We start from the raw sequence: 25,332 nt of genomic DNA on the forward strand, positions 1-25,332 counted from the left end.
AAAAATTAAAATAGTCATCAGAAATTTCACCATATATGATCAAACCTACCATCGGGTCACACTACCACTATAATCCCAAAAAAATTGTAAAGAACCACCACAAAATTCAAAACCTATAACAAACTCATCACCAAAATCACATCTTCGTCATCAAATATCATATCCATCGTTATCAATTTTTAATTTTTCTTCACCACCTTCAATTTCCTCTTATTTGCCATCTACTACCCATCACTAATAAATCCATCACTAAACTTTTTAAAACTTAGACATCAATTTCATCAACCATCAATGAAGTTTAAAAGAAAAATCGAATATAATAGATATGGTGAAATTGGAGAAGAATTAAAATAGGATATGATTGAGGAGGGGAGGGGAAGATGATTCTGGGGGAGGTGGGGTGGGGTGAGTGGATAAAAATTCGGTATAAAAGATGATGTAAAATAAAAATGAAAAATATGAAGGAGATGCGGGTGGAGTGTGAAGAAGAAGAGATGCGGGGTGGGGTGGAAAAAAGATTTAATTGATTCATTTATTTTTCTCAAATGCCTTTCTTTTTTGTCACTTCAGTTTTAAAGGAAAATAAATTTATTTGAATAATAAAAATGTATAATAAGTCATTATAATAATTTAAATGTGTAATTAATTTTTAGAAACAAAGTTTAAAAATAAATTTATGCCTTCTTTCTATAATTATCATACATAATTTGATAACAACAATAACTATGTAATACTCAATAAATTTTCACAAAATAAGATTTGTAATACATGATTTAATATTATATTATATTTTTATATTAATGTCATCTTATACTTATTAAATTCAAAAAATTAATAATAGTTAAAATAGAAAATAAAATATTGACACCCATTGCTCAAAAGTAATAAAGGGTGAAATTATTTCATAAAAATAACACTACACACACATTTAAGATGTTAAATATCAAGTTATAAACAAACTTTTTAATAATAAACTACTTATAGTATATTATTATCAAGTTATAGCATATTAAGAAAAAATATATTATTCTCATTAATTTTTTAAAATAATAATTAACTTATTTAAATAATTATATTTATTATTCAATAACCTTATTTAAACCAATGTAGTTAATTAAATTAATTATTTTAAGTTACTTTTTTTAAACAAAACTCTTAACTAATGTAATTTAAATTAAATATTATATAGTTACCTTTTAAAAAAAAACTACAAAATAATAGGGATTTTATCATTCCATAATTAATAATTACCTATCAATATCTAAAACAATTACAGTTTTATTTTTAAAACTGTAACACGTTATCTAAGAAAAAAAAATTTATATTCCCCAAATTTTTGTTCTTCCCCAAATCCTTACAAAATCATATCCTTTGCACGCCTATCAAAAATTTTCACCAAAATTCGCTCAAAAATTTGAATCTCTTTACAGTCTTATTCTCAAATTCTCCATTATTTATCTCGTTTGCACGCCTAAAATTTAATTTTCACCAAATTTCGTTCAAAATCTCTTCTCTCTTAACAGTCTTCTTCACGAATTCTCACATATTTGCACTCAAATCTTCATTTTTAGCACTCAAATTTTCAACTCTTGCGCTAAACAAACCGTACAATGTCGAAGAGAGGCAATGAAACCCCGCGAAAAAGTAGAAGGTTGAATGATGAAGCAAGCTCAGACGATTTTCATGCTCCATCTTTCAAAATTTTATCACAAACACAAACTCAACCTTCATATGTTAAAGTTAAATCTAGATCAGGGAAATCAAATTGGAAAAAACAAACAAACAAACATCCAAAAGAAAACGAGAAGAAGAGAAAAGGGAAAGAAAAGAAAAAAGTAGATGAATTTGAGAAAAGGGCGAAAGAAAGAGGAAAGAAGAGGAAAGAAAAAGAAATTGAGGACTCATCAGATTCTGAATCTGATTTTGTAGAAGAATTGATAAAATCAAAATCCAAAAAACCAAGAGCCTCTGAAATCGATACTTCACATTTACAAGATCGATATATGAAACATGTATGATTTGTGTATGATTCACTGTATTAATGTGGTATGATATGTATATTAAGCTTTATATAAAATGTGTATGAAATCTGTATGAATTGTGTATAAATTTTTTTGTATCAAGTTTTATGATACTGTTGAATATTAATATCCATAATTGGTTATACTTTATGTTTTGATTTGTATATTTGGTGTTGAATATATTGTATATGAAAGAATGTTGTAAGTTTGTTTGAAATGTGTATGATTATATTGTATTATGTTTTTGTATACTATGTGTATGAAATTATATATTTTTTAATATTACAACATCAATATATGAAACATGTATGAATTGTGTATGATTCACTGTATTAGTTTTGTATTACATGTGTATGAAATTCCACATTTGATATACCACATTCAAGCCTATCCCGTGCGAGAGTACATGAGATATACCAAGTTATATTTCAGATCCAGAAATGATGCCGCCTGGTCCAAAAAGAGCAGCAGGAAGACCCAAATTTGAACGGTGGAAGAGGTTCACAGATGTGAAATTCAAGAGGACAAAAAACACATGCAGTAGATGTCATCAGGTTGGACACAATAGGAAGACATGTTCAAATTATCCTGTACAAAAACAATGATGTTGTACTGTTACATCTGTGTTTTTGAGGGTTTACATTGTTATAACATGTTTTTTTATTGAATCATATTACTTTTCATACAAATGTCATACATTGTATATATAACTGTTCATATATTAACAAATGTTAACAATAATAATTCATATAATCATAGAACATTTATTCAGTTATTGCATAATGAATGGGGACTACATACAGAATTTATACATTCAATACTTGCATATAAAAAATAATGTATGTTTATGTTCTACATATCAAATTATAATATGTTATAACTCATACAGTTTTCATACATTATTCATACCAGTAATATGCATACCATTTGTTTCTGTTTGTATTTTGAAAAAATATATTTGAAAATATACCGTATTCATATATTATTCATACAAAACAATTGTATGCAAGAAGGTCATACACATTTTAATTGTATATTTATTCATACTGTGGTGTTGAATCATATGTCAGTACTAATTTCATATAATTTTCATACGTTATGCTTGTAATAATTTATATGATATAATTCATACATTATTCATACCAATAATATAATTAACATCTGTTTCTGTTTGTATTTGAAAGTGTATAGTATTCATGCAAAACAAATTGAAAAGTGCATACATTTTTCATACCAGTAATATAATTAACAAATTAATTTATATGATATAATTCATACATTATTCATACCAGTAATATAATTAACATCTGTTTCTGTTTGTATTCAACATTACATATTGAAAAGTGCAATTTATAAAAAAAATTATTATCATTTATCATTTAAAAAACATATATTGAAGCAGTCTGTCATTTATATAATTTTTTTAAAAAAATAAGTATATATATAACATTTATCTATGTTCTATATATCAAATTTTAATATGACATTCATAATTCATATAATTTTCATACATGATTCATACAGTGTTCCTATATTTTAAAGTGATAGACAATTAGTAATAATCAGTAATAATTTATATAAAACCATCAGTAGTCATAATAAAAAAATTTAAAAAATACATAAATTGTTCATAAGTTAAAAAAAAAATAAGTCATTCAAAAAAATGTACATCGTGCCATGGAGATTTCTACTTCCTGATACGGAATTTTGGAGTAGGATAATTGGTGGTGTCCATAACTTGTTCTTTATGAGTTCGAGGTCAACCCTTCTTGCTAGCAACTGTTCCTGTAACTTCACTTTCACTTGTTGCGCCTTCATCATTCTTTGATTTTGCATAATGCCAAAGTAATGTAGCATATCTTTGACGATGATATTTTGAATCAATATCAATATGTGATATATCAAAAACACCATTGCTCATGTATTCGGCAAATAGAGATGTGCATAAACCACAATCACTGTAAAAAAATTGAATTTTTTTTTTTACAATGAATATATAGCAATTCCAATATAAAATGAATAAAAAATAATGTAACAAAAATACATACTTTGAACTTTCTTCTTGTTGACTTCTGTTGATAATCACGGAGATTATTCACATACAAATCAAGCCTTTTGCCATAAAACCCTGTGCTCGTCAGAAATAAAGGAATCATGGTATACACACTTCATACACAATTTAATACACACTTACTACAATGTTTATACACTATTTTAATTTAATACACAATTAATCCACTGTTTAGTACACACTTAATACAATTTTTATACAAAATTAATACACACTTCATACACAATTTATATACAATTCACATATATATGCAATAACAAAATTTTAAATTAATACAAAATTCAATGTTTATACATACTGCATACTACACAATTAACTGCTACATACAATCTAAAATACACTTTCATACACAATTTATCCAATTTAATAAAAAAAATAATACACAGTTAATTCAATTTTTATACAGAATTCATATATATATTACAAATCAATCACTGCTACGTACAACTATAAACATTGACTTTCGTATATATTGTTCATACACTATTTATATACATTAAAATACAAAATGTATACATTATTAATACAAAATATCAGATATTGTTCATACTGTTTCAAAAACAAAAAAATTACAAATTGATCAAAATCTGTAAACTTTTTAATTTTAACAAGTAATCACATTTAACAGCATTCTTCGTTTTAATTACACATGAAAATACATTTAATATTAGGAAATATTTATTACTAGAAACACTGAATAATTGTATCACAAAAAAAAAATATCAATTGAACATATGCAATATAACATGGAAAAAAAACATACGACACATTCAATACATGACAACAAAAAAAATATATATATAACTACAACCAATAATTTATACTAAAAACATAATAATTTATTAAAAAACTAACCTGATAAATTTCATTTGCCACCATGTTTAATTAAAATTGACACAATTTTCTCCATCAAATCAAATCTAAACTTTTTCAACCTTCAATTTTAATTGTTTTTCCAAAAAAAAAAAAAACGATAAAATATGACAGAATTCAAATATACGAATATAGTTTACTTTCTGGAGAAAAAATGGTACACGTTTATAGAAAGAAGATAACAGAATACAATTTTTTAAGGATAAAAAATCACAACTAACTATCATTTAAAACGGATTGAGACAATTAAGGTGCATATCTATAATTAATATATTTTCAAATCCCTTAAAAGGTGCACATTTGTTATCAGTTAATAACATTAACTAAATTCACGGAAGTTATACAATTTTAATTAATCATTTTTTTTTAATTTTTCATCCTAATTTTACAGAATAAATATTAACAATATTTTAGTTTAAATAAATGCTATAAGTTGATATATTAAATGTTATAGAATGAAAATCAAACTCTTATGCCATAACTTGAGAATATAACTACATAATATGTTATATACCTAATTTACACACAATTATTTCCCTCTATCAATTTGCTTTATGAATCAAATAATCTTTTTCTAACTTTTAAACAATAGACATAATAGTTAGTGGTGTTATAGTGAAATAATTGGTCAATTATTATATGGACTTGAGTCATATACAATGTAAGTGACGTAAATTTTTATACTATCAGATTAAATTTTATCTACTAAACGAGCGTTAGAGCGAGCGAGCGAAGCCCTCAATTTAGTGGCTTCCCTCAACCTCCTCTTTCATTTCCGCTTAAGCTTCCGCCTTTTTTCATACTATTAAATTAAGTTTTATCTTTTGTAACAAATAATTTAATAAAAAAATTCAAATGACTTGACCATAGTGTCAACATATAAATATTTTGACATATCTTTTTTTTAATATTTTATATATATATATATATATATATATATATATATATATATAAAATGACATTATAATTTTAAAATAAATTATTCCGTAATTTTATCCGAACCCTTGCACCTTTCCTGATTCTCGTTTTTAATCACAAGATCGTAACACTATTCCAAATTTCCCAATCAAAATGTGTTACGGCGGTCAACGATTACCGTCAAAAGACGACTTAACCGACCCGACCCGACGGACCCGAACTTTACCGGCGGCGAACGAGAACGCAGTGGTGGTTGAAAATCTTCGGGACCGGTTAGCTGAGACGGAGGCGCGGCTGGAACGAGCTAGGGCTCGGGAAGCGGAGCTGAGCCGGCAGCTGGAAGAGATGAAGAGGTACGTCTGCGTTATGGAAATTCTGGAATGTTACCTCAAGCGCCGATACAGGGAACAGCAAGTTAGAACCCTAGCAGTGGTAAATTCGAAGTAAAGATGATTTTTATGTGGTTAAAATGGATTATTAGGGTTTCGTGATTTATGTAATCATGTGTGTTGTAATTGTATATTCTTCAGTGTGATATAGAATTGTTAATCTATTGAACTTGAAATACTCTTCAATTTTATTGTTCTACGTGTTAAGCTTGATGTTAATCTGGATTAGAAATTTCAAATAGTGGAGCTAAGCAGTATAGTAATTTATGGTAAGGGAAGTTCCTCGAGGTCGAGGAGCTGAATGTAAATTGGTTGTGCAATGGCTTGCTGTTAAAAGTTGTTATTTTTGTTTGTAAGAAAGCTATTTCAGTTGCAATGGTTTTGGTATATATCATCTACACACCCAAACCAACTTTACGAGTGTGATTTGTGTTCTCGCTAATAGCAAGATTGATACGAGGAAATGATGGCACATGCTGAAAGGCATTGTCTTTCAGAAAACTTCAACTATAAACTAGTTGGAGTTGATGTATACCTTCCACTCAAGTCGGAGCCATTTCTTTTCTTAATGTTTTAGTGTCAAGTGTCAACAGAAAGAAGAGTTGAATACTGAATTTGCTGCATGAATTGTTAGTTTGTAATTTATATTTTTTGGGTTGAGTATAATGTTTTGAGCTTATCCCTGAATAATGTTTAGATGAATCAAATAGGAGAAGTGGATGTTCTGTGTGCATTGGATGTGTGATCTGCCATGATGTTTTCACTGTTTTATCTGTGGGCCTTTGAGTTTTGAGAGAGTTGTATTCTATAAGACACAAGAAATTTGGGGTTTCTTGACATATGATGTATTGTAGTACCTATGGTACCCTGGTGCTCTGTGCTCATTGTCAGACATTGCATAAAAGTGAAGCAGAAGCTGAACACTAGATGCTTAGTTATGGCCTAGAATAGGATATCTGAGAAGTTGTTTAGTTCAATCTCTTTGTACCTTTGATTCTGAAGAAGGAATTCTCCAAGGGCAAATTGAATGCATGAAGTAGACATTTCTCTGTCAGAGCCATTGCAAGCTTTATATGCCTTAACTTCAGCAATTTATGCTATGTGATAAATTTCTATCCAAGTATAGAATTAGTTATCTAGTGATATTATGGTCTAAGTAGATATTGATTCTCTCATATGTTTACGTTAAAGTTTTAAAAACTTTTGCATGTATGGAGAAGGATCTGTATGGTGGTGATTTGAAGGGCATAGGCAAATGCTTTTTGAGTATATGTTTTCTTTCTTTTGATTGTAAAGGACTCCATAACGATATGAAGATGGAGTACAATTAGCTTGAAAGTTGAGGACATATTATAGAAATTGAGAAGTGATAGGTTATTTCTCTCTATTGGTTATTTAAAAACTTCAAGACAAAATTTCTATGTTCCCTAACATGTACAGTTTTATAGCGCACTAATATAGACCTTATTGACTATGTTTCCATTTGCAATTATCTCGTTTTTGTATCATGTACCAACACCTGACACGTAAGGCCATATATCTTATACTTGAAGGTTGTATGCCTTACCTCTTTTGTACCTCTGTGTCTACCATACTGCCTTGTGCAATTGACAGTCGGATCCTAACTACCTCTTAAGGAGTTCCCTTTAAGCACATGTAGGACATGGGTATGTTCCGCCAGTACGAAGGCTTGGGTACTTCAACTTAATATGAATGAGTGCATATCCTTATCCTAAAGGTCGTTATGTATTTACTAACATTTCGTTGAATCTTTAAAATGGTTCATGCATCATGTCAAATATCGTAGGATATTGAAAATGTACAGTTGAGTTCTCTAGGAAGTCATATAGGACACACACTAAGAGATCTTATGATGATTTTTATTGAAGATGATTTTGCAAGTTTTCTTACATCCAAATTACTATCTTTTCTGAAGTTGTTGTTGGTTTACTAGAACTTATACATGGAGTAATATGTGATTCAGTAGTGAAGTACATCTAACACATATTGTTCAATGGTAAATATTCTACAATCAGCTAATCAGTGATACAGTTGCGTTCTTCAATATGACAAAATGTGTTCTTGAGAAGGCATGTGATCTTTTCTGCTAGTGGTTTATGATTGATATAGCTTCCACATATTTGGCAGTTCCATGTTGCTTCATCATTCTAGTTAGCATGATGTTATTAACTCTTGTTTATGGTTGTTCTTTGCCACTGATTTTGGACTCACTATAAGAGAATGATTTTGCTTCCATTCTGTGAACCTAAGACCTGCGGCTAGCTCTACTTTTATCTTTTGTTAATTTCTTGCTCTAGCATCATAAATATTCTTTCTATACTTCTTCTTTTTTGTCATATTTGGTGTTCTGACCAGCTTACGCATACCTTCACTGATCCACCAGACGGTCTGTCAAAGTATACGAGCAGGCAGGTTGCCAAGGTAATGTTGTTCACCTTAATAGAACAGGTGGAATCACACCAAGTGTTGTAGTTGGGACTACAATCTGGATGCCTTAACCGTTTAGCCATACCATGGAGATTAAAACTCCCACTTTCTTAGGTTACACTTCTTATCTAATCATTGACCATTATTAGCATTCAAGAGAAGCTTCAAATTCTCATTGGCATTGTATATATGGGATGTCAGATATATTGTGAAATGACAAAGCATGGGCTGTTGTTACCTTGAAATACAAAAATGTTGCACATGATCTTTCTTGTGTTCTAGAGTCTGAATCACTCTTCATCTCCTTTTTGTGTACACACACACACACACACATCTTTTAGAATCCAATCTTTATCTCACAAAAGCACATCTTTATCATACTTTTGCACTAGGAGATGTCCAAATTACTTATAGAAGACTAATAAGTTGAATGTTTATTGCCATCATGGCTAGTTCCCTAGTCTTGTTGATCCCTTAACCTGTACTAGAACGAAAAACAAAAGATACTGCAGATGAGCCATGTTCGACAACGATCGACTACCTAGTCATTTTTTTATTTCTAATTTGATCCCAATATTCTATCATATAAAGTCATGTTCTCAATAAACGTCGTAAATCTCTATCATGATAAAAAGAGATTTGAGGAAAGATGAGGATCTTGGAAAGAGAGCAATAAAGTAAGATTCACTCCAATCAAACATTTACAGGATATCAATTGTAAAGGTTACTGTTAAGAATCTGTGAAACTTTTATCTGGCTTTAATATAATAAATTCAATTAATTTTATGTTAATCTGATCTCTAAAAGGCAGTTTCTTGCATTGAAAAAGTATAAAAGGATAAACTTTCTAAATTATTTGTCTGAGCAAAAAGGATTTGCAATAATTTTAAAAGAGAATGAAAATCCAAAGTTCCAATGGATTTAAGCTTGTATTTTGAAGGAAAACCATTCGAAATTGATTATGTTCTGGTAAGCAAAAATATTAGGCGATTTTTTTTTATTTGTCTAAATATTAAAGGATAAAATTACTTTGTACCTTTAATGATACTTTGTAAAAAAATTTAATTTAAATTTCAGATTTTAAAATAAGTATCGAACACCGAGTAAAAGAAAGAAAACAGAAAAAAAGAGTCCAAGAGAATATGAGAAGTAGAATGGTAGCAAAGACAAGATGATGAAGTCAAAGAACTTTTGTTTGGTTATGCATCATCATCATCAACAACTCCAAAGTGCCAATCTTATCTTGTTTCTTAAGATTGTAAAAAAAAAAACATATAATTAGTATATATATATACACACTATTATAGATTGTAATTATTAGGATCCCATTCTTAAATCTGATTAGTTTGATATCTTTTCAAGATATAAAATTCATAGTGAATCTTGTTGGTAGAATAGACAATACTTTCTACCCTTTTACTTATTCGATATTTGTATTAGAGTTTGATTAATTTTGAATTTGAAATGAAAAATCAAACAATTAGTGATTATTCCATATTCAGGGTATAACCCCCAAAATCAAAAAGCTAAGACATCTAAATAAAGATAAATGAATACTTATCGCTCTGTTACAATTCTCGTGGATAAATAAACTTCATTTTACTTGGCTTTCTTACATTACTTTTTCAAATCAACACTTCCATTAAGGCCTTTGAATTTTATGCTTTCTTTCACTAATAATAACACTTTATTTCTTGTTAAACTTTATTATCACCTATTAATTTCTAGCCAACCAAATCATGACAATTAACATATGGTTTAAATACTTATTTAGTGCTATACTTTTGCACATGGCTTACTAACTATATATTATTTTGTTTTCGATCTTTACTAAATTGCACATTAAAAGCTCTTGTGTCCGTTTCACTTCATGTAAGAAATAATTTTTTAAATACAAAGTTTGGTACAATCTCAGTGAGTTGTCAATATCAGTCACTAAACAGAAATTAAATTTAGAGAAAAATCAAGATTAGGGAAATCAATCACTAAAATCTCCTTTTTTCATGTATATCTTGAGTACCTTTTTGTCTTAAAAATTTGAGAATGATCTACCAGCTTTTTTAAATGACTTTCTTATTTTCACTCTTCGAAACACTTTTATTAGGGAACACTCTACTTTAAATATAAGAGCTTTCGATGTAAATTTCAATTTATTCGTTTTGATATACTTATAAGATATATAATATCATTTTAAAAAAATTATCCTATAATCATAATTTTCTTATTTAATTCTGATAACTACAAAAGTTACTCGCCATTTGTACTGATTACGTAGAATGGATTAGTTACATGAACAATATCATGTAAAAGAAAGGAAGAATTAATAAATAGTTAATCCCTTAAACTTGTTATTATATTTTATTTTAACATTCGAACTAAGTTATATTTCGATTAAATACTTCAATTTTAAAAAGTTTTTCAATAAGACACTTTTAATTTAAATTTTAAAAAAATAAATATATGAACTAAATATGTTTAGATACATAATTTAATTTGAATATCTAAAAAAAAATATTCTCTTAAACCTAATGAACCTAAACCAACTAAAATGTTCCTTTTCAACAAAATGTGACAATCATCATTCATCACCAAGTCCATGAATCACTCAAGAGAAGAGACAAATTGTTTTCCTTTTACTAGGTAAAGACAACATGAACTCACTAAGGGACAACATGCTTGAAAACTAAGGGAGCCAAATCACATAATTTTGAAAAAGTGACATAATTGTATGTATCTTTTCGTTTTAATTTATTTGTTTTTGACTTTAAACTTGACATGAAATTTAAGAAAATAATCTCAACGGATAACAAACCTCGCTATTTTTCAACGGCAACTTACACAATAATGGCACTCTTGTCTTTACACTTCCACACTATTCCAAGAAGAAACTTAAGCTTGTTGATAGCAACAACTGAGCAGTAATATAGTAGTAGTAGTATTTTGAGCTCTTACTGGCTAAGCAGTAGCCATTAATGGTTTGAAAGAGCTCAGAAAAATCATGTTAACTTCACTCTGACAACCCCATTAGTGCTTCTTTTTTTGCTTAAAGATTTGTTCTTTTCTTGTTTTTGGGTTGTGGGGGGTGAGAGAGCCAGAGGAAAGAATTGATTTTGTTGGTGTTTTATTGACACTTTTATTGCATTATCAGAAACTTCAGTTCTTTGCTTTAAAGATTTGTTCTTTACTTGTTTTTGTGTAGTGGGGGTGGGTGAAGCAGAAGAAAGATTTGATTTTGTTGGTGTTTTATTGACACCCTTTTATTGCATTAGTTGAAACTTTAGTTCTTTGCTTTAAAGATTTGGTCTTTTCTTGTTTTTGTGTGGTGGGGTGAGAGAATTGATTTTGTTGGTGTTTTCTTGATACCCATTTGAGGAAATAGTGAAATGGAAGGTGGGTCAAACTCAGACATGAAAGAAAGAATGGAGAGGCAAAAGGGGGTAAATCCAAAGATTGAGCCTTTTGTACCAAAGAAAGGTTATGATCCTAGAGAGTTGAAATCTTGGGCTAAGAGGACTGGTTTTGTGTCAACAACTTTTTCTGGTGAGACTGAAAGAGGTGGTGGTCATAGTAGGAGGGATTTTGATAATGGTAGAGATCTGAATGTGAGTAGTAATGAGAATGTTGGATTTGATTTGGAAAGAGGGGTTAATAAAACTGAAACTGTATCTCCAAAGATTGAGCTTGATCCTATTTTAGGAAGGGCAAGGAATAGAGGGGTTGAAATCGAGCCAATTTCCGGGTCAAACAACGAGGGTTTGAGAAATGGAAGAGGAAGAGGAAGAGGAAAAGGTGAAAATCTTGGGAGGAGAACTGAGATGGAGCCTATTTTGAGAGGTCATAATGAGGAGAGGAAAGATGCTAGGAATGAGAATGGCAATGATGGTGATAGTGCTAATGGAGCTGTTAATGGGAATGGGAATGGACACATAGCTCAACCAGCTACTCCAGTTACAGAAGTACCACGGAAGGATGACGGCAATGTGGATGAAGAAGTAGGAATGGGCATATATCCCAATGGCGAGGACCCTAGTTACGGAGGGTGGCATCAGTCTCCGCGGATGAAATGTGGATTAAGGGAAAATCCGGGTGTTGGTTAGTATTTATTCTGCTTTTAACATTGTTGTATGGTCTCCGACTTGAACTAATCATTTTTCCCTTACACTTGGTTGTGATTCTTATTCTAGTGTCTTTATGTCAAATGATTTTCGCGGAAATTAAGAATCTTTTAGAATATCATCACTAAGAAGAGGCTGTTCCGTGACCACATAAGTAGAGCACAAAGCGAAGCAGGGAGAAATATCTCAGTCTATGTTGCTCAGTCTAACCAAAATGCTGCCTCACCCGTGTCAGATCCTCCAGGAATGCACTATTGTTGGAGGATCCAACATGCACCTGCTAATATTTTTGAAGGATCCGAGCAGCATAGATCGAGTAATGTAGGTGAATCAGTGAAATTTGAATGGGTGGCTTTTTATTTATTTATGTGCAATCACAATAACACATTCAATCCTTGATATAAGGAACTGTAATTATCTGTCTTGCTTAAATTTGTACAGAACGTTCCTTCTGAAAACACAAGAGGTTAGTGGCCTGTGAGCTCCAAATTGAGTAGACTTAGTTTGATTTAGTCGACTGAAAACTGAGATAAATAAGCTGCATAACAAACTCATTAGTTTTTCAGTTGAACAAGTATGAAGAGATAAATTGCAAGAAAGTAAAGGAGTGGAGGAATTTTTATGCTGGTTCATATCACAAATATTGTGCCTGCTCGAGTTCCCTTGGAACACAAGGATGTTATATCTCAAACATTTTGAAGTTTTATAATTTGAGTAAAATCTGTATTTTCTAGCATTCACTACCAACAGTGCTGAGTTGGTTTTCACTCTTATCACCAAAAATGAAAAAAGCACTTTGTTTTTTCATTCGATCACCAACTAAATGAACAAACACCTTTTGGTTTTTACACTATCACCAAATAAGGACACCCACACCTCTCTTTCTTTTTCTCACTTTGCCTTCAAACACTGAAGTACACTGCTATATTTCTAGATTGCCTTGTTTGATCCGAATTGAAATCTATGTTGCTTGGACTCTTAAAAAATGTTGATGGGTGTGTGTGTTGGATACTCCAAAAGTTGTGGATGTCTAGAGGATCCGACACGGGTGCGACAACAATTTCAGAGAGTCCGAGCTGTGATTGAAAGGGTATAATCTTAAGAAGGTCATTTGTGGAAAGTAAATTCAAGCATAAGAAGCATTTTAAAGCCACCTCAGACAATGTACAGTAGACAACTTATCACTATTAAGAAAAATGAATTAGACATCTTACAGTAGACATAAACATAGGTTCACCATTGGAAACTAATCTATCTATTGATACTATATTTAAACTGGGGAAACCTTAAGTCTAAAATTGAATACTAAAATGTCTATCAAGAGTAGATGGACCATTTATCCCACTAATCCATGGTAAAATCTTATATGCATCCGATGTTTAAACCGACCTAATGAATGCAAAACACATCTTTCATACACATATTTATCACTTAATCAGGGTTAAGTGATATGTATTTTCAACTTAATTTTGGATGCTAAGGTTAAATGTGAAGTGCTTGATTTGGTGTAAACATTGGTTGCAATATGTATTTACCATCGTTCAATTATGAGATCGGATGATTAATTAATGGTAAAAACTTACCAACACCTGGTGGTTGATCAACATATACTAATTTACCATGGATAATGATAAAGTAATGTGAGAATGTGTATTAATTAACTATGGTTCAATGATCACAGTGTATGTGATATGTATTCATTGGCTTGGTGTATACATTGGGTGCGAGTTGATTTTTACCACACCTGGTGCTTACACCAAACCAATAGATGCAAGATATTTGCTTGCATATGGACTTCTTTCACATACATGCAAGACACTTGTTTTCACAGACTTCTTTCACATAACCATGGTTAATTGATACGTATTCTCACATTATGAAATTACTCAATCGTGGTAAGTTGATGTGGTTTGATGCGGTGCGGGTATGTTTTTACTCCTAGATAGTAGGCAACAAGTAGAACTTAAATTTATCTATTTAGAAAGCCAACTAACAAACAAAGATATAAAATTATCTGTCTATTGCAAATGGTGCTAAGAAGATATGCCAGACGGAAGAGCAATAGGATATTATGAAGAAAAGGGAACTTGCAAATGGTAATGCTCTGATATAAACAAGAGAAAATGATAAAGTGAACAAACACATAGCTATGCACTTTTATAAAGTGCAATAAAGGATGTGAAAAGGTTATACATGAATGTTATTAATGGTGGCAAATAAATTGAAGTTGAAATGTGGAAAAACTGACATTGTAATTATTGTAAATAAAATTTAGATAATTACCACATCAACAATAAGTATTGGTAGATACAAGATCTCTTCCTATTTACCCTGCTTAATGTAGTTCAAATTAATCATAAAATCAAAGGTAATTTTACTCCGTGGTGGTGAAGAGTAAAATGGCATGTCGACTTTCAATGGATATTTTGGTAGTTCAACAGTACACTTAGGGCTTCTAACTTTTAGTGTAGTATAGACATAGATTAAAGAAGTGAATTTATAAAGAAGCACAGTTTATTTTGGTTCAGTTCACCAAGGGAAACAACAAAGATAGTTTATATGCACTTTTTGTTGGTAAATATTCACCCTCCCTCACCTGGCGTTTACACCAAACCAATAAAGTGATATGCATGACACATGCCTTGCATTCATTGGGTTGATGTAAACGCCTGTTGGAGGTAAGTTTTTACCATTCTGTTTTGCCATTACTTTCCCATATTTTCTTTCTGTGGCGAAGTTGTATTCTCTTGATTTTGAACCAAATATAAAATTCTTTTTTAACTAGCTGCATTCCAAGAAATCGTTGTATGCATTTAAGTCCTCATCCAATTTGCATTGATAGGTTTGCACTGTAACAGTCATTGCTAAAATCAAGATATTTTGACTAAATAAACAGATCTCTGAAGCTTCTGTTGTATATTGATTAATGTAGAATCATAAAAATGTGCTCTCTGTAATAGTAGCTTAAGCATTTAGATGAGATGGTCACACACTTCAACAAAAATTATGTTATTTTATCACAAAATTGTCTCTGTTGGAAAAAAATGAATAATTACACGTGTGGTATAAATTATGTTACCCTTGTCAAAGAATATGGTATAATATAAATGTCATGGTGAATTTTATTCACGATGAAGTAGCAAAGACTTTTCATGGTGAAATTATTCAGATGCATGATCTCCTGTGATTCTATGTTGATCACTGTTGACCACTTTTTGGTCTTTAAACTGCAGTGCCTCTTATGTTCTATGGGTTGCAGCACTATTTGTCATTGGCTGGTTCACTTATTTTTATCCCTCTGATTACTGTTCCCACCATGGGTGGAAGTGATGTGAGTTGTTTCTTATGAACTTACATCTTGAATTATTAGAATCTAGTTAGCAAGTTTTTTGTCATTCTCATTGATTTCTCTTTCCATGTGGTGACAGAAAGACACTGCTGATGTGGTTTCCACAGTGCTGCTATTGTCTGGCCTTACCACAATACTGCACTCATATTTTGGCACCCGTCTGCCGTTAGTTCAAGGGAGTTCATTTGTATATTTGGCTCCTGCATTAGTTATCATGAATTCTGAGGAGTACCGGAATCTTGCTGATCATGTAAGTTAAAATGAAGTCATCCTAGTGAGACTTTGTTTAGGTAAATGTTTTTTATATATCAGTCGATGGTCTATTGGAAATAACGTCTCTACCCCTCAATATTGACTGCACGTGAAATTTTATATATATATATATACACACACACACACACATGTTCTTGTAATAGATGATGGTTTTTGTTGATGGAAACTTTTTGGGTGTCCACAGAAATTTAGGTACATAATGAGGGAGTTACAAGGAGCTATAATTGTTGGATCGATTTTCCAGAGCTTCTTGGGTTACAGTGGTTTGATGTCCCTTTTTCTACGGTAATATTTGAGCTCTTTACTCATTATCCTTCTTGACCAGCCCCCCTTTTGTAATTTCCTTGTAGGAGCTTGTATTTCACAAATATGACTTTCTTGATCAGTCTTTTAGTTCTATTTTTAAGACACTTCCGAGAATTAATCAATATGTTTTAAGAACATATCCTGCAGGTTAGTAAATCCCGTTGTGGTCGCACCAACAGTAGCTGCAGTGGGTTTAGCATTTTTTAGCTATGGCTTTCCACAAGCTGGTAGTTGTGTAGAAATCAGCCTTCCTCAAATACTACTTATCCTTATTTTTACCTTGGTAGGTAGCTGTATGAATGTTTTATGATCATAAGTTTTGTTTTTGGTATACGACTTGCATAGGTGAATTTTTCCATTTATTTACTGAAATCTTTCTTACTTGATAGAACTTTAAAGAAAAATGCTTTGTATTGGCATGGATAAGATACTCTCTTAAATATCAGATGATGAGCTGATTTTCAGCTATGTTGCTCTAACTCCAAAAATACTGACACACCCGTGAACCGTATCAAATCCTCCAAAAATACACTATTTTTGGAGGATCCGACATGCACCTATCGACATTTTTGAAGAGTCAGAGTAACATAGGTTTTCAGTGTCTCACTTCTGAGCTCTAGTATAGATTTTGTTTTCTTTCACTAACTATATTCTGTCATTTCTCTTTACAGTACCTTGGAGGAATATCCATTTTTGGTTACCGAGTGTTTCGTATATATGCTGTACGTAGTTTCTGCTTCCTCTTATTTTCTCTTTGAATATTTTCTTTTGGGAGGTGGAGGGGTGTCTGAGACGGGAGCCTCCGAACAAGATAATATTAGTGGATTTAGTCCAAGACTTTTCTTATGGAGAACTCTTTTGGGAGATGTATTATGATTTTTCAGCTACTACGGAAACTGTCATCACATGTTCATCTGTTTTCTAACGAACAAAAAGAATTATTGCAGGTCCCTGTTAGTGTTATGATCATTTGGGCGTATGCGTTTTTCTTGACAGCTGGTGGTGCATACAACTTCAAGGGTTGTAGCCCCGACATACCAAACTCCAACATCCTTATTGATGCTTGTCAAAAGCATGCAAATACAATGAGGCATTGTAGGACTGATGTCTCCAATGCTATGAGAACTGCTGCCTGGGTCAGGATTCCTTACCCTTTCCAATGGGGTATACCGACCTTTCGGTTACGAACTTCAATCATTATGGTTATTGTGTCACTGGTTGCTTCCATTGACTCGGTGAGTTAGCAGTTACCTGTGTAAATGTGTCATTTATGGTATCGAAATCATTCTAGTTAAGTGTGTCACCAACATTAGGTCTCATTTTCACAATTTGGCACTTCTGGGTTCTGGCATATCATCTTCTTTTATAATTTATTATAAGAGGAAAAGGAATCTTACTCTTCTTTTCTCTATGCTGACCAGCATTTCACCAGCAAGATTTAAAAAGGAAAAACTTCCTTCTTTGTTGTTTTTGGTTCCTGTAAAATCTTTCATGTTGCTCTTTGAGAAGATCGAAGGGTCAAAAACACACCTGAATTATCTTGTTTATCAAGTTTCATAATTGAACTATCACCAAATGTTTATCGAAACACATTTTATCTAGTCAGGATCGAGGTGTGTTTCAATGAACATTTGGTGATAGCTGGGAAATTCGCTCACTTGATAGTTTAGGCAAGGAACTCAAATTTGGTGTGTTTTTGATCCTTCACTCTTGAAAAGAAAAAAAGTTGTCTTTTACTGATCTTACTATCTGTCATAATTCAAGACTAATTATTGATTAAGATTTGCACATTGTAGATTGGAAGTTATCACTCCGCCGCAATACGAATCAATTTGAAACCCCCAACCCCAGGTATAGTCAGCAGGGGGATTGGTCTGGAAGGTTTCTGTAGTGTATTGGCTGGACTTTGGGGAACGGGTACTGGGGCAACAACTTTGACAGAGAATGTACACACGATCAATGCAACGAAAGTAGCAAACCGAAGGGCTGTACAGCTTGGAGCAGTACTTTTAATCCTATTCTCCTTTGTAGGTATGACTTAATGAAAGACCAATTCTTCATTGAAGCAGGAAAAAGCTTATCCTATCCCTTCTTTTTTTTCTAGTTAGTACTCCCCGAGTTCTATTTTTTAGTCCGCTTCTGTGGAAATTTCTATACTTGTTAGATGAATGGAAAAGAGGCATTGCAAGATTTTCTTCGTCTCCGTTCTCCCTTTACAATACTGTCCTGGTTCATGAATTTTGTTAATAAATGTGAAAACACGAGAGACAGAAACCTGCTATTTAGCAGTTCAACCATAAAGAAGACTTTCATCAATGGAACATGTAGCATTGTTCAAATAAATTCAGTGGCGGAGCTAGAGTTGAGCTTACGGGTTCGGTCGAACTTAGTAGCTTTGGTCCTGATCCTGTATTTGTCTTAGGAAATCTATTGAGGATATGTACTAGTTATTAATTTAGAACAACCTAGTAACTTAAAAGAACTAGAATCCCGAACCCGTAAGCTTCAAATCTTGGCTCTGCCTCTCGATAAGTTTTTAAGTGCTATGCTTCATAAATCGCACTGCCTTCTTGGTCTATTCTTTTAGATACTGAACATTTTTGTTCTTGTTATTTGCTTCTATTAATATGAAAAATGCCTAAACGATGTTGCCTTGAAGACGTCTTTGAATAGCTAGCAAGTTCATTAGCAAAGACATGTAACCTCTTATTTCTTAACTGATGTGGTAGGTAAAATTGGTGCTATTCTTGCTTCTATACCACAAGCATTGGCAGCCGCGGTACTGTGCTTCACATGGGCTCTTATTGTGGCTCTGGGACTATCTACATTGCAGTATACACAAAATGCAAGTTCCCGAAACATTATAATTGTTGGTGTATCCTTGTTCTTTGGTTTGTCGGTCCCCGCTTATTTTCAGCAGTATGCACCAGAGACCGGCCTAATCTTGCCTGGCTATCTAATTCCTTATGCAGCAGCATCCAATGGACCAGTACATACCGGAAATTCACAAGTGAGTTCATCTTAAAGACTTCTGTTATTGTCCTTTAGTTAAATCTGTACTATCACATGAACTCGTCATTTTAAAATCTAGAACCCATAAAGTTGAAATCCTGACTCCGCCTCTGATTGCACACAATTTGGTATAACATGGAATTTGTGTATAACAACGGAATTCTATAGAAGATGTACTTTTTACTCAACTTACGTCTGGTTTCTTCCTTGTGTTGTTGACAGTTCAATTTTGCAATGAATGCACTTCTGTCCTTAAACATGGTGGTCACACTATTAGTAGCATTCGTTTTAGACAACACTGTCCCTGGAAGCAGACAAGAACGAGGAGTGTATGCGTGGTCAAAGGCTGAAGACATTATGACAGATCCTTCTTCCCTCTTAGACTACTCGTTACCGAGTAGAGTAGCAAGGTGTTTCCACTGGGCCAAATGTGTTGGCACATGATGAAATGCAAAAGAAAAAACTTTGTTTTTGCTTCATGCCAAACTTCAGGGAAGAAATTTGTTATTCAAAGCATAGCTTAGAAAGAGTGTAGCTAAAATAGGTGAAAGGTATACACAAGGAGGTTACAGAGATTTCACCAAAATATAGTATTATATGGGGCAATTCCATATATATTTCAACTGTTAATTAATTCTTCTTATATATAGAAATGTAAGTTGTTTTTTTGGTTATGATGAATGGAAGCATTATATTGAAATACTTTTTGTAGGTTCTTGTTCTTTCGTTACTATCTATTGTCCCTAGTAATTCGTTTATCGTATTAAGGGTAGAAAGATATGCATCGAGTTTCAAAGCATGCACCAATGACACTCAGTTATAGAACTACATGATTGACATTCTTGATACATTCAACCAGTAAAGAACTTGTCAATGATGGTTCTGAGACCATGTTTACTCTAAAATCTAAGAGAATGAGTTATCTTGTTGCTTTTGGTACCTGTATTATTCTTCTCCTGCATGTACAAAATCCTATTGAACTCTCTCTATCTGTCTGTCTATCGATCTATCTATCTGGTTGAAGTTGATTGTTTCTTTTGTGAGTCTTGGATCAGAGCACGTAAACTATGATTCGGAGTGAGAATATTGTCCTTGAGCCTTAAATTTGTCATTGGTGATGTATCTCTTCCATTCTTTAGCCATTCCTCTATAGCTTCTAACTCATATGAAAATCCATCTGCTGCAACATGTGGATTCTTCATCACTTCCTGCAACAACAACAACATACGTAGGAAAATACCACAAGTGGAGTCTGAGGAGGGTGGTGTGGATGCAGCCTTACCCCTCTACCTTATGAGGATAGAGAGATTGTTTCTGATAGACCCTCGGCTCAAGTAAAGCATAATACAAAATAGACAACGAACCTGTAAAATGGGACAAAGGAAGAAATTAGGAAACTCTGTTGAGTCTTGATCATCTAGATTTCTTCCATTTGCTACTATTTCATCAGCTAACTTCTTCACTTTCTCCATCTCTCTTGCCAAATTCGACATGTTTAACTCCTTATCTTCATGAACAGACAAACACTTTATTCCAATTCTACCAAGTTCTAGTGCTATATCCAATGGCCACTCTCCGGCCATCGGATCAAGCACTTCAATAAGCTTACTCTGGTCCATCATAATCGCCTCCTCAACCAACCCCGCCCAGTTTCTTCCAGTCAGAATCTGTAAGACTAAGTTCCCATAAGCCCGGATATCTGATCTCATATTCGATCTGTCACATGACAGAGGTGTCCTAACACCATGGATTTTCGCCATATAGTTATGATCAAGAAGGATTTTTGAAGGGTTCAGGTTGCCATGAGCCACGGGCGTTGGCTTGGCATGATGGAGGAAGCACAAGCCAGTACAGACATTGGCTACAATACATATCCTAGCTTGCCAGTTTAGGCCCTTATTCCTCCTTTTAGAGCCTCTGGTGCCTGAGAAGAGAATGTCTCTTAAGCAACCATTGTGCATATACTCGAACACGATGCACCTTAGCTCAGAGCAATATCCGATCATCGATAGCATATGAGGATGCCTCATATTACTTAAGAACTTCACCTGCATCAGAATTTTTCGGATTTCAGACATGTCATGTTACTATTTTCATGATATCGTTAATTTAGAGCTACTCATACCTTTGCCATTAGCATATCATCTCGTATTTTCCCCCAAGTACAACAGAGGATATTTCGATTTTTTTCCATCTAAAGTATTTTGATACATGAAATTCTACCGATTTAACTGCAAATAAAGTGTGTTGAATTACCTTAGCTTGAAAGGTGTCTTCAGAATCAACATCAGCAGAACTATACAGTTTGATTGCAACTGATGTGTGATGAAGCTTAGCTTTATACACATCAGTCCAATCACCACCAGATTTCAACCTCATAAGATTCGAAAATCCATCTGTGGCTGTTCTAATTTCTGCAGCACTGAACTCCTTGTACTCGAGCCTCGGTTCAATCAGCATTGAAGCATTACCTATCGCGTCTTTTTCTCTACAAAACGTTATCCTTCTTCGTAGAACATCTCTTTGCCTTCTAAACTCCTCAATCTCCTGGACTGTATCCATTCTCTGCTTCAATAACTTTTCCACTTGGACCTCAGCACGCGATCTTGCCACAGAAGACAGCTGCATCTTGGTAGATAACTCGTGTTGTAGTTCAAAACTCGAGCTGAGTTTACTCTTCGTGACCTCTACTTCCGTGTGAAGTTCACTCAGCTCGTCTTTTGTAGCATCTAACTCTCTCTTTAGATCAGGTTTACGCGCGAGTTCATCATTTATGCAACCATCAATTTCCTCAGCCTATAGATACAACAAACTGTTAAAGTATGTAAATTTGCAAAATGAAACTAGCTATAAAGCATAACGCGTCCAAGGACATGGTCTAGTGATCAATGAAATGAACTGAGAATCATAAGGTCTCGAGGTTCAAATCCCATATGTCTAAAGCCTCGGTGGACAGAGTTACCTAATACACCGTAGAATTAATCGCGGTGCGGTAAAACCGTAACACTTACCCTTCTAGTACATAAAGTGATAGCCCATTGAGCCTTAGCTTGTGCTTCAACATGAGATTTTGCTTCATCTCTGCTTAGTTGTATTGCTTCTTTTACCTCCAAAAATTTGATTCTCAAGGCTTCTTTCTTTTCTTGCATAGTCTAATAACAAAAAAACTCAAAATTTCATTTTTAAAAAAAAACAATGTAATTAGGATATTAAACTTTATGCACATATTTATATGGCCTAACGTTCAATGAAGTCAGTAAGAAACATTGAAAGTCCTGATTCAAATCCCAACAAAGACGAGATACGTTAACGTTACTAGTTATTCATCATTTGCAATGGTGAAAGATAGCAGGTATCTAAACGAATATCAAAGTACGCTTCGTCATCAAATAACAAATTATAACTAGTTTACGCTCTCACAATGATGAAAATTATCATTCAAATTAAGCAAGAAATTTAAAATAAAAACAAAATAAAGAAATTAAAAGAAACCCAAAGTTGACTTGTCAAATAAATAAAAATCCCTTTTGCAACTACACCAACTAATCATAGCCACATAATTTATTGTTTATCTTCAAATATCTGTTCAATTACTCGGAAGATAATTCTAGATTATCGTCTATAAAAAGTATATTCAGAAACTAATATAAATTATTTGTTATAACAAGTTAAAATACGCTAATAATATAAAAATGTATTAGTACTTACCATATTTTCTGCCATAACAAGCTCTGTAATGATGTTCTTGTGGAGAATCTCATCAGCAACAAAATCATCAATTTCTTCAAAATTTGAAGATAATAATTGACACATATAATTATCAATTTCTTTTTTATATTTTTCCCATTGATCAAATTCAATATTACTTGTTGATGATGATGATAAATCACTTTGATTTTTCAACAATTTTGAACTATTTTCAGGAAACATTTTTACAACCAAATCTCTAAAACTTTGTCTCATTGATCTTGATTTAGCAACCATAATTCCTTCATCATCTTCAATTAATCCTTCATTATTTCCTTCTCTTAAAAAAACCAATTTCCCTCCACATATAATAAATAATTCACAAAATTCTGGCTTTTGTCTATGCACAAAAAATGATCCACTTATTGCACTTCTTGATTTCCTATAAAAACAAAATTCACAAAAAAATAATTAAAATTAGAAGAAAAAAAATTCAAAAAAAAGGGTTTTTTTGTTGTTTTTTTTTTGGTACCATGATGAAGGTTTCATAAAAGTCAATGACATGACTAATTTGGTTATCTTAAGACCATAGATCAAATCCACCATGAATTTTTGAATTGATTCATCATATCTTTCAATCTTGATTGCTTCAACTTTCACCTATACAAAAAAAAAGATTAGTTTTTTGTTAACATAAAGTTTATATATATATATATATATATATATATATATATATATTCAAAAAAGATATTATTAAAAAAAAACATATACATTTCCACAAAAAACTTTGTATCTCCAAAGTATATTTTGATTTTTTGCTTCTTCTAACTTTTCAAGATCCTTCAATTTTTCTTCATTTACTGATCCTCTTGGTAGCTTTCCCACTATACAACAACAATAAAAAATTAAAATTAAAAAAAAGAAGAAGAAAAGGGTGTTTAAATCAATCAAATATATATATGTGTATAGAATTACACTTACTTGGTGTTATAACATAATCTTTACATATGTTATTAGAAGCATAAAGAATAACAATAGTAATTGAGTGAGGACTCCATCTTTTGAGTGCCCATTGTAAGGTTAAAAAACCATCATGTATATCTGAATTTATTGCTACATATACCTTGTTATTTCTCTCCATCTCTATAGCCATGGCTAAGAAATTAAGTTAAAAAACTATATATTATATTTGTGTGGTAATTTTATAAGTCATGAAAAAGTATATAGTGTGAAGCACATGTGAGGAGAAAGTATATATAGGTTTGAAAAAAATAACCTATGGTTTTTTTTTTTGAAGATTTTGTGTGTGATTTCTTGAGTGGATGATTTTTAAAAGGAAATTGAATATTTGATGTGGCAAGACTCAAGACAACAAATTTTGGTCCTTTTTTTTCCCTTTTGGTAAGTAACATTTTTGGTCCTTTGATTATTGATGAAATTTGATTTTTATTCTTATGATATTTGACTGAGCATATTTGATTAAAAGTTTAGTCGAAATGTGCACTTTAGATCCAATTGTCATGCAATGTGTATTTTAGAAAACGTCTATTCTCGAGAAGATAAGAATATAGTTGGTGTATCTTTTTTTTTACTCTATTTATGGGATATTATTGAATATGTTGTTGTTCGTGAATCTTCGCAAATTTATCATGATTATTCATTGTTCTACTAATTTTATCCTACTCACGGCTAGATCGAACGATTTCGGATCAAGTAAAAGGAGCTAAAAGATTCTAGCTTTGGAAAGTGAGGACCACTTACGCACTCCATTTACCTATTGGTGCTAGATTAAAATCCTTATCGAGTCAAAAAAAATAATGAATCGTAAAATTAAGTATTTATCTTACTTATATGTTAAATTTATATAACG

General features: G+C 32.2%; 3 protein-coding genes across 4 annotated transcripts; 2 read left to right on the forward strand and 1 right to left on the reverse strand.

Annotated features, from left to right (window-relative positions):
• The first annotated feature begins 1,610 nt into the window (after positions 1-1,610).
• LOC138339661 (uncharacterized) lies at positions 1,611-2,018 on the forward strand. The gene has a single exon (XM_069291528.1). The coding sequence runs from the start codon at positions 1,611-1,613 to the stop codon at positions 2,016-2,018; it is 408 nt and encodes a 135-aa protein (XP_069147629.1).
• A 6,594-nt stretch (positions 2,019-8,612) lies between these two features.
• LOC101263268 (nucleobase-ascorbate transporter 11) lies at positions 8,613-20,486 on the forward strand. Of its 2 annotated transcripts, XM_004250475.5 has the most exons (10): positions 8,613-12,812; positions 16,069-16,166; positions 16,264-16,434; positions 16,642-16,742; positions 16,911-17,046; positions 17,435-17,485; positions 17,711-17,998; positions 18,560-18,794; positions 19,493-19,773; positions 19,998-20,486. In XM_004250475.5, the coding sequence occupies exons 1-10, from the start codon at positions 12,104-12,106 to the stop codon at positions 20,217-20,219; spliced, it is 2,292 nt and encodes a 763-aa protein (XP_004250523.1). In that variant the 5' UTR covers positions 8,613-12,103; the 3' UTR covers positions 20,220-20,486. The 2 variants fall into 2 exon arrangements, with proteins under 2 accessions (XP_004250523.1, XP_010312652.1); XM_010314350.4 differs by lacking the exon at positions 17,435-17,485.
• A 106-nt stretch (positions 20,487-20,592) lies between these two features.
• Positions 20,593-24,832, reverse strand: LOC101248258 (putative U-box domain-containing protein 50). Its single transcript, XM_010314352.4, has 8 exons — positions 24,444-24,832; positions 24,234-24,346; positions 23,995-24,122; positions 23,484-23,904; positions 22,787-22,927; positions 22,032-22,571; positions 21,140-21,823; positions 20,593-20,983 (listed from the first exon to the last, which is right to left on the reverse strand). Exons 1-8 carry the CDS (start codon positions 24,613-24,615, stop codon positions 20,786-20,788), a joined length of 2,397 nt encoding a protein of 798 aa, XP_010312654.2. The 5' UTR covers positions 24,616-24,832; the 3' UTR covers positions 20,593-20,785.
• Between the last annotated feature and the right edge of the window lie 500 nt (positions 24,833-25,332).

Source organism: Solanum lycopersicum, chromosome 11, assembly GCF_036512215.1.
Source record: "Solanum lycopersicum chromosome 11, SLM_r2.1".
Lineage (NCBI taxonomy): Eukaryota > Viridiplantae > Streptophyta > Magnoliopsida > Solanales > Solanaceae > Solanum > Solanum lycopersicum.